This window comes from Neopelma chrysocephalum, unplaced genomic scaffold (assembly GCF_003984885.1).
Source record: "Neopelma chrysocephalum unplaced genomic scaffold, ASM398488v2 Primary Assembly neopelma1_81, whole genome shotgun sequence".
Taxonomy (NCBI): domain Eukaryota; kingdom Metazoa; phylum Chordata; class Aves; order Passeriformes; family Pipridae; genus Neopelma; species Neopelma chrysocephalum.
The window spans coordinates 1,701,066-1,714,606 of record NW_020897743.1 but is presented as its reverse complement, the minus strand read 5'-3'; the positions used below and the strand labels follow the sequence as shown (position 1 = coordinate 1,714,606).

The window sequence follows — 13,541 nt, the reverse complement described above, 5'->3', positions numbered from 1 at the left end:
ACTCTGGGGAACTGGACAGCGTGCTTAGGGAATTAAAGGAACATTAGTGAGAGCAAACTGCCTCAATTGGGACCAAACTGGGAGCAACAACATCCACCACACAAAAAAAAGAAAAAAGAAAAAGAAAAAAATTAAAAATAGGTTCCCAATTCCTTTTATTGGCAGCAGTTGTTAATTTTTAAGGGAAAATAAATCCATCTCCAGTTCCAGAGCCATGCTGATGGCAAACAAGCATTCTGTCTTCAAGGACAGCCTGACGCCAATAATTATTATCCATCAAAAATACATTATTATTCCAAGTGAAATTCGTGTATTCCTGCCCTGAGTCCTGGTGGTAAATGAGGTTTTTGAGCCTGGCCAGCCTGTTTCTGCATGACAATTAGTACATTAACGGGAGCCAATAGCCTGGGTGTTGGGCTGGTTTGGCTTCCAATGCAGCAGCATTGGGGAGGGAGCTTTAGCAAAAGAATAAAGTGTTTTTACAACCCATTCAATACCTCTTCACACTCCCCCTCATCCTCCTCTGAGCCGCTTTGATGGAATTATCGGATTACAAATACCTTAATCAAGTACAATAACAACAGGGCCAATTTTCATCATTTTTTACCTCCTACAGCTAACATTAGCCAGTCAGAGCAAGGAGCGTGCGACACCCCGGGTCTGTGCCCCGGCACCTCCAAAGCCAGCCGGGTCAGACACGGCTCTGGAGCAGCTCTGGGACGGGGGTGCGGGGCCAGGGCGGCTCCCCCGAGAGCAGGGCGCTGTGAGCTGCTCTGCTCCTCACCGGGCTCTCACCCTGCTCCTGCCCAGAGGCCCTCCCGAAGCACCGACAGGGTCGTGCTCCAGCCCTGCAGAACCTGTGCCATGGAAAGCGTTTGAAACGGCAGCTTGGTGTCAGGAACGTGTGTGTGTGTGAACACACAGCAATACAGATAAAAATGAAATAGAGGAAAGGCTCCTATCCCCCACTTTGTCCAGGGAGGGGGAGCAGAGAACGTGTCAGCAATGCTCAGCAGTACAGATAGGAAAACAGGACACTTGTCCCACCTTCCCCCTCAGTTCTCTCCTTTCTTCACAGTGACCAGAGGAAACAAGGGAAAAACAAAGTATTTGACAACTGGGCTTCACAAAGAAGTGGAGAATCGGTCAAGCAATGAATCTGTTCCCATTTGTGGCTGAGATGTCTGAATACATTGCTAAATATTTATGGTCTTTATTAGCTCTGTTCTCCTGGAGAATGAATATCCCTACATCATGCCCTGCAAGCTGTGCAGGACAGCAGAATACTTATATTCCCCTGAATGGAAGGCGAAGGAAGGCAAGTTAATGCAATTCTCTCAAATAGAACACAGAGGTACCCTTGTGTTCAAGTCAGCTTCAGGTTTCTTAAAATGAACCTTCTAATTTAATAAAGGGAAAAAAATCTATATCCTGCCATAGAAATGTGAAGGTAAAGAGGGAAGAGACACTGCATGGAAGGGTTTATTTGGAGTGCAGCCATGCCCACCTCCATGTGGGAGCCGTTGGTGTCAGTCACTGTTGGTCAGCACGAGCAACTGGTGCCTTTCATTTCAGAACAGGGCGGGAATTAGAGACAAGCAGGTAAATAACTGACCTGTGAGGAGGGGTTCACGAAAGACAACGGACTGGGAAGGAAATACCGCGATGGTAAAAACTAAAACTTGATTCTTTTCCAGCCCTTAGGAGGGACTCGGTTTATTAATCTGAAGGTGGAAGGTCCAAGCAGTGTATCACAGTTCAGAAGCAAGTGAAACTATCCAAAACAGCCCAGGGCCACCCAGCCTGCTGCAGCTCCCCACTAATGGAACTGTGGTAAATCCATCATGGAAGTGATTCAGGCACTGCTTATATTCGTGAATTCTGCCATGTTTGGCATGTATTACCAGTAAAAGGTCAAAATAAGCTGTGGAAGGAGAAAGAAGCTGCAAAAGGTTGAGGCCATTGATTAATTGATCGCTTAATTCCTGTGGGAAACTGCCTGAGACAGGATGAGGCCACAAGCAAACATTTTTCCTGTCTCAAAAATAGGTACAAAATCTGCTGCTCTGAAACTTGCTGCCATCATTCTTGTTAGGTATCATAAACTATCTCCTAACAGAACCCATGGTCTGGCCTCTGATGTACCTGCTCGGCATAGATCGGGAAAAGCCAAGGACTGGGAGTGTTCGGGCATCACCCTGGGAGAGCAGTTTAGGAACAGACCTTGGAATTGGGGTGGGGATCACTTGGGAAATGCCAGCAGTCTTCAAACCAAGCACTGACTGCACCCTGTGCCTGGTGCTAAACCTGCCCTCACCTGCCAGTATTCCTGTCTGGGCTCCATCCAAAGTCTGGGAGATAAGAAGTGTTCTTCTGCCCTCCACAGTGCAGGAGTAGTGGCAGGGGGAGGCAGTGGGGGCTGAGGGGGGGGAGAAGGCTGGTTCTGTGGGGTGCAGGTGGGTTCTGTGGAGAGCAGGGAGGTTCTATGGGGGGCAGGCAGGTCGCTTGGCAGTCGGTGAGAGGGCAGAGCTGTGTGCCCTGACTTGAGGGAGGTGCTCTCCCGCTGCCTGGGGCACAGGGCGGCTGCGCATCATCGCCCACGCGGGAATTTGGGGTGTGCCTCTCACGTCCAGGTTCCTTCCTCCCTCTTCTTTCCCTGGTCCATGAATGACCCCAGCTGCCAAGTTATTTCTCAGTGCAAAACGATGGTCTGACTCTGGCTCACCTGTACCCCTACTTCCCAGGGCTTGTGCTGGATTTAACAGAGGACATTCCCATTTTTCTCTGCAGCATGCAGAGGGGCCAGCCCCTCCATACTGTTTTTCACTTGAAGAGCTAACTGATGATAATTGTATTCTGTTTCTCCTTCCTGAGCTAATTTTCTGACTCATTGTGGGTTTTTTCTGCTTGCTTTCTGTTAATCTAGTTGGCATGTTGTGGTTTCTTTGTTCATTATGTGATGGGGCTATATAAGAGGATTTGTCTCTGGAATTCAGGTATCCCTTGCACTATGTTCCCTGTTATCATCTTCATCAGCAATTCTGCTGAAGGCACTCAGCTGCATTTGGCATGAGCTAACCTTAATAAATTTGGGCTGTTAATCACTCAGACATGTCTCGTTGGATCTTTGCACACTGATTTGTGTGTGCTCAAATAGCTTCCCTGGAGTAGACTTGTAGTGACTCAGTGTTTCAATAATCTGCCCTCCAAACTCTCCCTCGGGGTTCTGCCTCCCGGGGCTCTGCCTGCCTGGAGGAGCGGGCACGGGTTGAGGGTTCTCTGCAGGCAGGACAGGGCTCTCCGTATGGCTCAGGCTTCCCGGGGGATTCTCCTCCCACGGCACACTCCTGTCCGGCTCCAGCCTTGGGGCTGCAGGGACCAAACTGTGCTGCTGCTGCCCCAGCCAGGGCAGGACCCTGCGCCCACCAGCACAGTCTGGATGAGGCCAGGAGCACACATGGGGCAGCCGGGGTCCCCCTTCTGGGAGCTCTCCCTTGGTCTTGTCTCTGGAAGCTCTCCCTTGGTCCTAGGGATCTCAGATAGCAGGCTGCCTCTGCCACTGCTCAGGAAGCCATTCCCATGGGTGGGCAGAGGGACCAGAGACAGATTAAGGAATGTCTCAGCAACTATTTACCTGCTGAGTTGACTCAGACGCAGCAAAAGCCGAATATCACAGATTCCCTTTTCCAGAGCCTGTCTTGGTAAGCACTCTGCTCGCCTGCAGTCCATCAGGGATGCAGCCTCAGGCACTGCCCTTGCCCTGGTCAAACATTGCTCAGGCCATGGTTTTTTTTGATGTTTTGCATCCTATGTTTGCCTGAGAACTGCTGAGGTGTGGTGCTGGGAGTCAGGGTATCCTCAAGTGACATGGGAGTCTCGAGGCATTGGGCGAAGCATGCGAGGCTCTGAATCTCGTGCAGGCATTGATAATTATCAGTCCAGATAGCTGAGCCTTTAGGGAGATGTGATACAGTCAGCTCTTACATCCTGCCCATTTAGGGGAGAAAAATTCAGCAATGAGGAGATGCTGCGATTGACAGATCCAAGGAAAACCAGCCAGGTTATTTCTCACAGCAAGAGATGTCCAACTACAGGGATTAGCAGCAGGTCAAGGGAGTGCGAGAAGAGACCCATTTCTTTGGAGTGAGGTGTTTGATTCCTCCAGAAAAAGGTTATAAAGCCATTTAAAGAAAGAAAGAAAGGAAAATAAACCAAAGAAATACTAAAGACAATTCATGGTCTTTGAGAGCCCCTCACCAAAAGCTGATGAAGGGTGAGGAACAGCAAAAAAGCACATGACCACTTCTCTTAATAATTAAATGAAGTGATGCTCAATAATCAGAGTAATTTTAACACTTAGAAAAACTCCCAATGAGGTCTTTTGACTGAAAACAGACCCTGCTGTACACTGAGGGAGGGCAGCACTGGCACCCAGCACAGGCAGCTTTGAATTCCCATGTTCAATAACTGTGATTTCCAAGTGAGGTGCCTCAGGGACCAAGTACACACCCATTTCTGCTGCCACTCCTGGTGCTCCGCTGTCTTTGCCTGGTTTGGGCATTGCAATACACACCCAAGGTGCAGGGATGCACCCAACCGGGGTCAAGTGGCCAGAAGAGAGGACTCCCCCTCCTTTCTTTCCTATTTCTTCTCGCTGTAGAAATGGAAAAAAAAGTCAGTCCTTGGTTTCCATTCTTTGGTCTGGCTTATGGTGCCCCAGGAACTGCTGGGAGAACGTCCTCATCTCCTCCAGCCACCAGGGCCCCCCACCTCCTCCCTGGGCAGAAGCTCTGCCCAGCTATCGCCAGGGCAGACCAGGAGCACCCCTGCCCCCAGCAGCCACAGCTCCTTTGGGCTACTGGAGTTCATCACCTGGTTTGCACCAACTAGTCCTCAGTTGCTCCTCACAGGACATTCCTTCTGGTCCTTTTTTGCCCTCCTGTTGTTTAAATGAGACTTGCACAGCAATTAGTAATGAGACAGAATGATTCCATTCTTCGGTGAGTGAATGCTGCAGTTCTGATGAAATATTTTGTGGCCTTTCATAGAGTGCCATTGTACCTCTATTTCCTGAATTAATATATTTATAACACAAAGAACTTCTCAATGGACTAAATTAGTTGGTCACCCTACCATCTGAGGCTGCAGCCACGGCTCCTGGGGCGCATCCCTGCTCCTCTCAGTCGGGGCTGGGTTCCAGTTGCCGTCGGTGGTACGGAGATGGGGCAGGAGGAACAGCAGCATCTGAGGGGGAAATTGCTGCTGGAAACCTTTACCTCTGTCAGAAGACTTTGCTATAAACTATCTGATGAAACTCCCTATGGATGAAGTTCATCTGAATGTCCAAGTCCTTCCTTCAAACACAATCTGTTTCTGATGCTGTGCCGAGCTCCATGTTGTGGCAAGTGTTCCAGGCCAGTGACTCAGGCCAGCGTGAGCAGTGATAGAAATCCAGGTTCACTACCTCTGATAACAATAAATGAGAATCCCCGAAAGCATATTTCTGTGTCTGAGGAGCTCCATGTGCCCTGCATGTACTCCTGCTCCCCGGGCCAGCTGCAGCATAGGCTTTACTGGTAGGGTGCTGGAGAGGCTGCGCACCCTCCATGCCAAGCAATAGGAGGGGCTGCAGCGAGACCAGCCAAAAGTCAGCAGTGAAACATCAGAGCAGCAATGTTGGCTTCTGAGGAGAGACAGGGAGGTGCCTTTTGATGTCCCACACACCCAGGTAACTCCCCTCAGCCCCACGGCTCACAGGTCCGTGTTGGCTGTTGGGAGGTTCCCGGTGGAGCAGATGGTCTGGGAGGCAGTTCCCTTCCTGCACCTGGCCTGCTCCATCCACACCTCGCGGCAGGACGCGGCCGTGGGCGGCAGCGCGTGGTCCTGAGCCCGCGGGGCCTCCTGGCAGAGGCAGAGCAGCGCCCTGAGCTCAGCACGGAAGCTCTCGTTCAGCCAGCAGTAGATGAAGGGGTTGTAGCAGGTGCTGCTCATGGCAAACCAGTGCAGGGCGAAATAGAGCGAGTTCTTTGTCTTGATGCCCAGACTGGAGATGAGCACCACGTAGCAGTTGAGAGGGAACCAGCAGACCGCAAAGACCACCACTACCAGCATCAGCATCTTGATGCTCTTCTTCTTGTTCCTGTGGTGGGTGATGTACTGCTGCGTGGTGACGTCCCCGATGGCATTGCGGAGCCACAGCTTCTTGGCCAGGCGCGTGTAGGTGATGGTGATGATCAGCAGAGGCAGGAGGTAAAGAAGGAGAAATGTAGACAGGTCCAGATACTTCCATACCAGCTCTGCGGGCTCAGGGAAATCAGGGAGGCACAAACTCCGGACAGTGGCTTCCCTTGAAAACAAAGAAATATAGGCCAGATATGGCATGTGGTCTTTGCTGTCAAATGGTGCTGCCGGCTCGGCAAACCACAGTGGGGGTCTCACACCACCCATGGCCACCCTTTCAGAGGTGTGGTGTGGACAGTGGGGACACAGCCTGCAGCCCCTGCCCTCCATGGGTGCACCCACCTTGCCGTGCCCCCCAGCAGCCACAACCCCTTAACCTGCCGTGCCTCCCTAGCACAGGACCCCTGAGCCAGAGCAGAAACTGCTGCAGCAGTGAGAAGCCAAAGTTGTTTTGGAGGGGAGGGAAGGGGCTGCTGGAGACTGGGAGGTGTGAGAAAGCCTCTCAGGTACAAACTACCCACCATTCCCTTGCCATCAGCTGCTAAAACCTTACTGCTACCTCTTAAAACAGGTGTGATGATTAGTGACTTGGCTCCAGTTGAACCTCTGACAATTAAATAACAGAAGAACCAAGTGTAACTATGTGCAACTGCTCATTTTAACAACCCCTTACACCCATCCTGTCCAGCCTGGGGTCCTGGCACGTTCCCAGTGCCCAACAGTGGCTCTCAGCCCCAGCACCCTCTGTGTGTTCCCTCCACACCCCGCAGCTCGTGACTGGAGGTGATGGAACGTTAGGAGAAAAGAGCACTTGCACATTTACTTCCAGTGGATGTTTTCTCCCTTTCTTTCCTTTCCCCCTTCTTTTTCTTTCGCATATTCATTTTGTCCTTCTCTCTTCAGTCCTTGTCCTCTGCTGTCCTCTATTCAGCACAGACTTTAGTCCCCATCAAGTTGCATTATTCACTGCAGTATTGATTAATATCTTTAATATCCTGTTTTCAACCACTGGAGCTGCCTTTTGTGCCACAAATAGAAGATTGTTGAGAAGAGGTGGCTGGAGCTGGGGCTGAGGTCGGAGGGGTGTCAGTAGGTGCTGGAGCTGAGCTCTGCCAAGCACGGAGGACCTGGAGAGGCTGCTTGAGAGTGGGACTGACTCAGGAGGGAAAATCATCCTTTCTGAACTTCAGTCTTGACTTTTCCTCCACAGATATGGCTCACCACTGGCACAGGTGAGGCCAGACCCTGCCTGTAGGCAGCTCTGCCAGCCTGCCTGCCAAAGGGGACCTGCCAAAGTGGGCCAGACAAGACACTGTTTAGGTGAATTCTGATATGACCAGGGATTCAGACACACTGCTGTGCAGTGCAGCCAGAGAGATGGATGCTGGTGGAGCCCCTTTTCCCCATCCCAGAATCCCAGCTGCTCTCTGGTGGGAATCTCAGGAGCCCTGGCCCTGCAGGAACTATTATAAGCAATATTACAACTGGCATTTTTTTTCAATGGAAAGCAGGGACAGGAATAGCATGTCCTGGAAGTCCTTATATCGCCGAGCTGCCTCATGCCAATGTGGGGCTCAGTTTCCTCCGGCTGTGCCAAAGGATGAGCAGAGACAGGTGCCCAGAAACAGATCATGGCGTTCGTTCATTCATGAGCAATTTGTTCCCTAATCCCTGAGCACAGCTGTGGAGCAACGTGAGCACACAGAAACCCTGCCCGTGTTTACAGTCTGGGCAGTTGGATGTATGATACCCCTGGGTATCTCGGTCACATCAGGCACAAGCACAGGCAGGGGAGGGCTCTGAAGCCCCGTTCACACTCCCAGCTGGTGCAGCCCCTCGTACACCATGAGCAGTGACAGCCTGTGCAGGCACTCGTGCTCTCCCGCAGGGAGGGACCTGGCTGGGCTGTAACAAACAATATTTGTCCTTAATACGGAGCATCAATGTCTACAATAGAAATCTCACTCCTCCTGCCTGCCAGTGCCTCCTTGCCCCATTCCCTGGGATGCTGATCTCAGCCTGAAAACACAGGACATGGTAAGATTATCCCCGTGCCCTCGAGAATGACTTTCCTGCGAAGGGCAGCACCAGGAGCATGATACCTCCCACAAAAATCCCACTTGGGTACCATTTCGGTTTTCTCGCCAGGAGGGGTTACAGCAATGCCACAGGCTGGTGGAGACAGGAGGGACAGAACAGTTTGGGTACCACGGAGGAACAGGGCAAAGAAACTCTGGTTCTCTGTTTCTCCCTGGCAGAGGGTGACAGCAGTGACAAATGCCATCCCTGAACCATTTGAGGGAAGATAAGCTGCTGTGCTTTTTTATTAACTTTTTCTTTTTTTTCCTCTCTAGATCAGAACCTTCAACTCATTCTGACATTTCAGCAGTCCTCATGTGGGCGTGAAATTCTACTTCATCTCCTTTTAATAGCTCCTGTCGCTGTGTTCAGCCAAGCAAAGAGTTCCTTTCCCTTGTGGGGAGGCACCATGGCACACGAGGACAGCTCTGGTTCTGACCCAAGCACTGGTCCCTGACCTGTCTTGCACAGTTGTCCCCCCAGCCCCACACTGGTTACCCCTAGTCCTGCACTGCTCAGCCACAGAGGAGGGTGAGGGCTTTGCTTTGCTTTTCTCATTTGTGTAACATTGGGCAGAGGAGCCTCAAGTTTCAAGGAAGGTTGGTCCTGATTCATAAATCCGTATGGATGAGATACAGGGAAGCCACAACGTGCGACTCAGTAGATGAAGTCCTGGGGACAAGGGGTTGGTGGCCCTGCTGACAAACCAGGGCAGTTCCCTCCTCCTGCTCCCTACAGAGCCTTGTTGATGTCAGTACCAGGTGTTCCCACCATGAGGTTTATTTTCTTTCCTTTCCAAACTGCAGTTTGGCTCTCTCTCTCCTCCCTGCATGAGCGAGTTGGCTGGACTTGGTCTTGTTCAATTTGAGGAGCTGAGCAGGCACGAGGAGGGAAGAGGAAAGGCCCTCGGGAGAAAATTACCTTCTCCGGACAGAGTCCCTCCTGGCAGGGCCATGTCTGTGCCTGGAGCTGCCCCTGCATGGGGCTGGGAGTGGGACCCAGCCCCTGGTCCAGGTGGTGGGAGGTGGTGAGTGTGATCCCAGGACCGGGGGCTGTGTGTGCCCCCGACAGGCCAGGCAGTGTTTGCACAGCCCAGCCTCTGCTGCTGGAAGTGGGATCTCACCCACACACTGACTCCCTCTGATCCCACAACACCCTGCCCCGTGCCTGGGAGCTTCCAGCACCCTCCCTGCTGAGCGGCACTGCACAGGGGCTGCCGGACCTCTGCACACTCCCTGGGAAGGGGAGATCACTCACCTGTAGTTATACTGGAAAAGCTTTTGGTAGATGGCATGGGGCAGGGAGAAACAGGTTGCCATCAGCCAGATAACAGAGATGCTCAGCGCTCCCTTCGTCAGGGACATCCTCTGCTTCAGTGGGTTCAGGATGACCTGCAACAGAAACTCTGCCGTGAATCCTCTGCCACAGGGAAGCAAAGCCCATCACAGCCCACACGGCAGAGGCAGTTTGTGACACAACGTAACACAGTCAATGATATGAAAATGATGGCTGTGATTAGGAAAATGTCCTGCTCATTAGAGTGACCTGGAAAATGGAAAACATTGAATTTCTCAGTCTGCTCAGAAGACTCATCTTTTTCTGTGAGAGCCATTTTACTTAAGTTGAGGGTTACTTTAGGTCAGAAAAAAAGAAGATATCTACACAAGTGCCTTCACTCCAGGATATGTTTGTTTATTCTGTATGAACTACATAAAAATATCTCCTGTTCGAATTGGGCCTGTGAAACTGAGCCCTCCTCCCCTCTGCTGAGGCAGCAACTCACCTGTCATGAAATTTACACTGGTAGATCTTTCAGCTGATAAAATCTGATAGTCTGGAAGTTACTATTTGATGATGGCACAAGAGAGGGGAGTGATTACAAGGGACAAGCACACGGCCCAGGCTGCCCTCACTGCCCTCACAGGCTGCATTTGTCATGGCCATGGACAGACAGCGACCTTCTCACAGCTCAAGTCTCCTCCCAGTATTTCCAGCAGAGATTTCCCCTCTGCCACTCCCCTTTGTACTAGTCCAGCATCAGCCCCATGGCTCCACCACGGGACATTGGTATCAGAATTTAACTCCATCTGCCCTGCAGCTTGATGACACAGCAAATGCCCAATGGGGAAAGAAGAGTAAAAGAACAAATAGACAACTAAATCACAATTTGAGCTGAGGATGCCTCACACTGGTGTTCTATGGGCTTTGGGTGTTAAACAAAATACCTTGAAGAAGTTTCTGCACAGCTGAAGTAGCACTTGGTGCTCAGTGCCAGCTCTCTGCCTTTCCAGGGCCTGCACATAAGATGAAGCCTCTGGAATCAGTTGTCCTGCCACACCTGGGGCTTGGCTGGACCTAGCTCTCTTCAGACTGGGTGGAAAAGGTGTCCTCACCCTTTTTAGCTGGACATCTGGGAGCACTCTGTGAAACCCATGATGCCATTTTGTTCCTTCCCTTCTGCCCTATATTCGGGAACCCACAGAAGTCCATCAATCCTTCCAGCCCCTGGCACACGAGGGGTGGCTCTGAGTGAAGCTCTAGAGCCTTCTTACTGGAGATGGGTTGAATCCCCAAATTCATCCACCTTGGGCCCGTGGGTCGACCAAGATTGAGGGGGAATTGGGAAGGTCTTGGAAGGGAAGCGGGGGTGGGTGGTGTCACCTGGTGCCTGTCGAGAGCGATGGCTGTCAGGGTCAGTGTGGAGACATGGAGGGAGCAGTACTGCACGAAGCGGCTGATGTGGCACATGGCCTTCCCAAACATCCATGTGCTGTGCACAAACCGGACCTGAGGGGAAACAACAACTCATCAGCCACAAAATGTGCTGAAAACAAATCCATGGGGAAATCCCTTGGGTGGCACCTGAGCTGGTTCAGGGGTTCTGGCTGGTAGGGCACCTTCACCTGAAACCCAAAGAAAGATCAGCTACGCTGGGCTCTATCTTTACAGGAGAATTTAGAAGGTCAAACCCCACAGTTTATGGGGTGGTGCTGCTGCAGCCCTCCTGGCCTATTCTGGCCATTATGTGTGAACAGCAATAATAACTTTTTATTGCATTAACAACTATATTTGGAAAAAGTGCTCCAGGGTTTGGTATCAACTCCACTGTCAGGTCTGGAGAGCTTTCATTGAAGCTTTTACCCACCTGGCAGCCCTGAAAAGCTCAGCTACTTTCTTCCAGTCACCTAGTATGACTGGCATTTGGGCTGTTCTGCCCTGCTAAGGGACTCTCTAGTGCTCTCCTGGATGAACATTAAAAGCACATGGTCACCAAGGTACCTGTTCTCATTCCCTGAGAAGCTCTTGCTGGAGTTTGGTGGCACACATGAAGAGACTTAAGAGTCTCTAGGAGATACAGAGACTAACAGAGAAAAGGGACCCCACAGGTTTCTGAACAGTGTTTTGCTTGCCTGGTAGAGTTGTCTATTAGACTTAGTGATGTTGGGTTCCCACCTCAGCCCTAGGAGAGCATGCACAGAGAGCCTGTGACCACCAGGCAGAGTTCTAAAGGGTGGGACACTCCCCTTGTGGCTGCAGGGATAGCACAGCCAGCCACTTACCAGAGTGAAAGGTGTGTTGAGCAGCGTGATCATGATGTCAGACACAGCCAGGTTGACAATGAAGAGGCTGGTGGCTGAGTGCATCCTCTTGTTCTTCAGCACCACGTGGCACACCAGCACGTTCCCAAAGAGAGACATGACAATAATGACTGAGTACGCCACGATCAGGAGAGCTTTCATGGTTGGTTTCTGGGATTCTGGCTCATATTTAGCCAGCTCAGCAAATTTCTCCCACTCAGTAACACGGCTGTCTGTCCAGTTGAAGGCAGTCCTGTTGATTGCTTGGTAGATGGACATGAGTTGGGTTAGGGAAGAGTAATGGTCCAACTCCTCCAGCAACCTCATCACCTGTGACCTGTATGGCTGAAGCAGCAAGCGAGGCATGATGGGTTAACCCCAGTCTTTCCTCTGCTTGAGGTCACTGGGATCACAGCTCCAGCTGACAGCACGTGATCCATCAGCTTCAGCTCCTTGGTTGTCCAGGAGATGGTGAAGATGCGGCTGCCATTGCAAACACCACCCTAAAACAGAAAGCTGGGGGAGCCTCTGAGGTACAATGGGTTTCCTGGGGACAGGGGTTTCCTGGCACTGGCAAGACGTTCCAGTGACGTCTCACAAAGGGGTTGGTTTGGGACTTCACACTCTCAGCACCTTCTTATATCAGGAAGAGCAAGAGCTTCACAGGTGAGCTGGAAAGAAGAACTAGTCATGACATATAGCAAATGTGGAAAAATCTCAGGTGGGGTTTGAAGTTGTTTTAATTTGGCATCAGTTTTTTTGTCTTTGTTCTTACCTGAGTTCATTTCTCCTCCAAGTTCCATGGAAGGCTGCACTGTCGGTGTTTTCATCCTCTACTTCAAACCACCCGGTTCTTTTCTGTTGAAATGTAAAAGTAGAGACATTTGGGGATCATTTTCGAGAGCAGAAGCAGCTTTTGTCTGCGTCTAATCCCAGTCTCCCTCCCAGTTTTTATAACTTGATATAACCTGAAGGACCAGAGAAGAAAAGCCTACCTCGGTTCATCTTCTCCCAGCTCCTCCAGGCTCAAGCAGGCTGCCAGACCACGCCGTGCTGCTGCTGCAGGAATTTCTTCCCAGCGCAGAAACACTCACCTTTAGCTCTAACAAATCCAAAGATGTCTTTCCAGCAACATTGTGAATTCTGAATAGAAACCAATGCTTCACTCCCTGGACTGGATAAATCCATACGTGACATACATTACAGCACGCACTACGTGCCGGTTCCCCGCACACCCCAAGGACAAGAAGAAACCAAACTCCCCTCCCTCACCCTCAGTGCCCTCCCTAACTCTTACCCCTTACCCTCACCCTCACCCCCTCACTTACCTCCCACCATCCGGTCGTTGTCGTCCCCCTGTGCCCGCGGCAGCAGCGGCTCCTCCGGCTCCCTGCACTGCGCTCCCCGCGCCGCACAGCCCGCACCACACACCCCGCACACTCTGCACACCCCGCACACCCCGCACACACCGCACACTCTGCACTCCCCGCACACCTCACACCCCGTACACCACACACCCCCCCACACACCGCACACCCCGCACCACACACCCCGCACACCGCACACTCTGCACACTCCGCACCACACACTCCGCACACCTCGCACCGCACACCCCACACCCCCCGCACCCTGCACACTCTGCACACCCCGCACCACACACCCCACACACCGCACACTCTGCACACCCCGCACGCTCCACACCCC

The 13,541-nt window shown here is 51.6% G+C and overlaps 1 protein-coding gene across 1 annotated transcript; it reads right to left on the bottom strand.

The window, feature by feature from the left end:
• Positions 1 to 4,561: 4,561 nt before the first annotated feature.
• LOC113971042 (probable G-protein coupled receptor 83) lies at positions 4,562 to 13,019 on the bottom strand. Its single transcript, XM_027690563.1, has 6 exons — positions 12,932 to 13,019; positions 12,613 to 12,695; positions 11,820 to 12,508; positions 10,921 to 11,046; positions 9,517 to 9,650; positions 4,562 to 6,346 (listed from the first exon to the last, which is right to left on the bottom strand). Exons 3-6 carry the CDS (start codon positions 12,201 to 12,203, stop codon positions 5,752 to 5,754), a joined length of 1,239 nt encoding a protein of 412 aa, XP_027546364.1. The 5' UTR covers positions 12,204 to 12,508; positions 12,613 to 12,695; positions 12,932 to 13,019; the 3' UTR covers positions 4,562 to 5,751.
• Positions 13,020 to 13,541: the final 522 nt, after the last annotated feature.

Coding starts and splice junctions, on each gene's coding strand:
- LOC113971042 (XM_027690563.1), bottom strand. CDS start 12,203: ATGCCTCGCTTGCTGCTTCAGCCATACAGGTCACAGGTGATGAGGTTG. Junction 11,047..11,819: donor TCAACACACCTTTCACTCTG/GTAAGTGGCTGG, acceptor GTTTCCCCTCAG/GTCCGGTTTGTGCACAGCAC. Junction 9,651..10,920: donor TCGCTCTCGACAGGCACCAG/GTGACACCACCC, acceptor TTTCTGTTGCAG/GTCATCCTGAACCCACTGAA.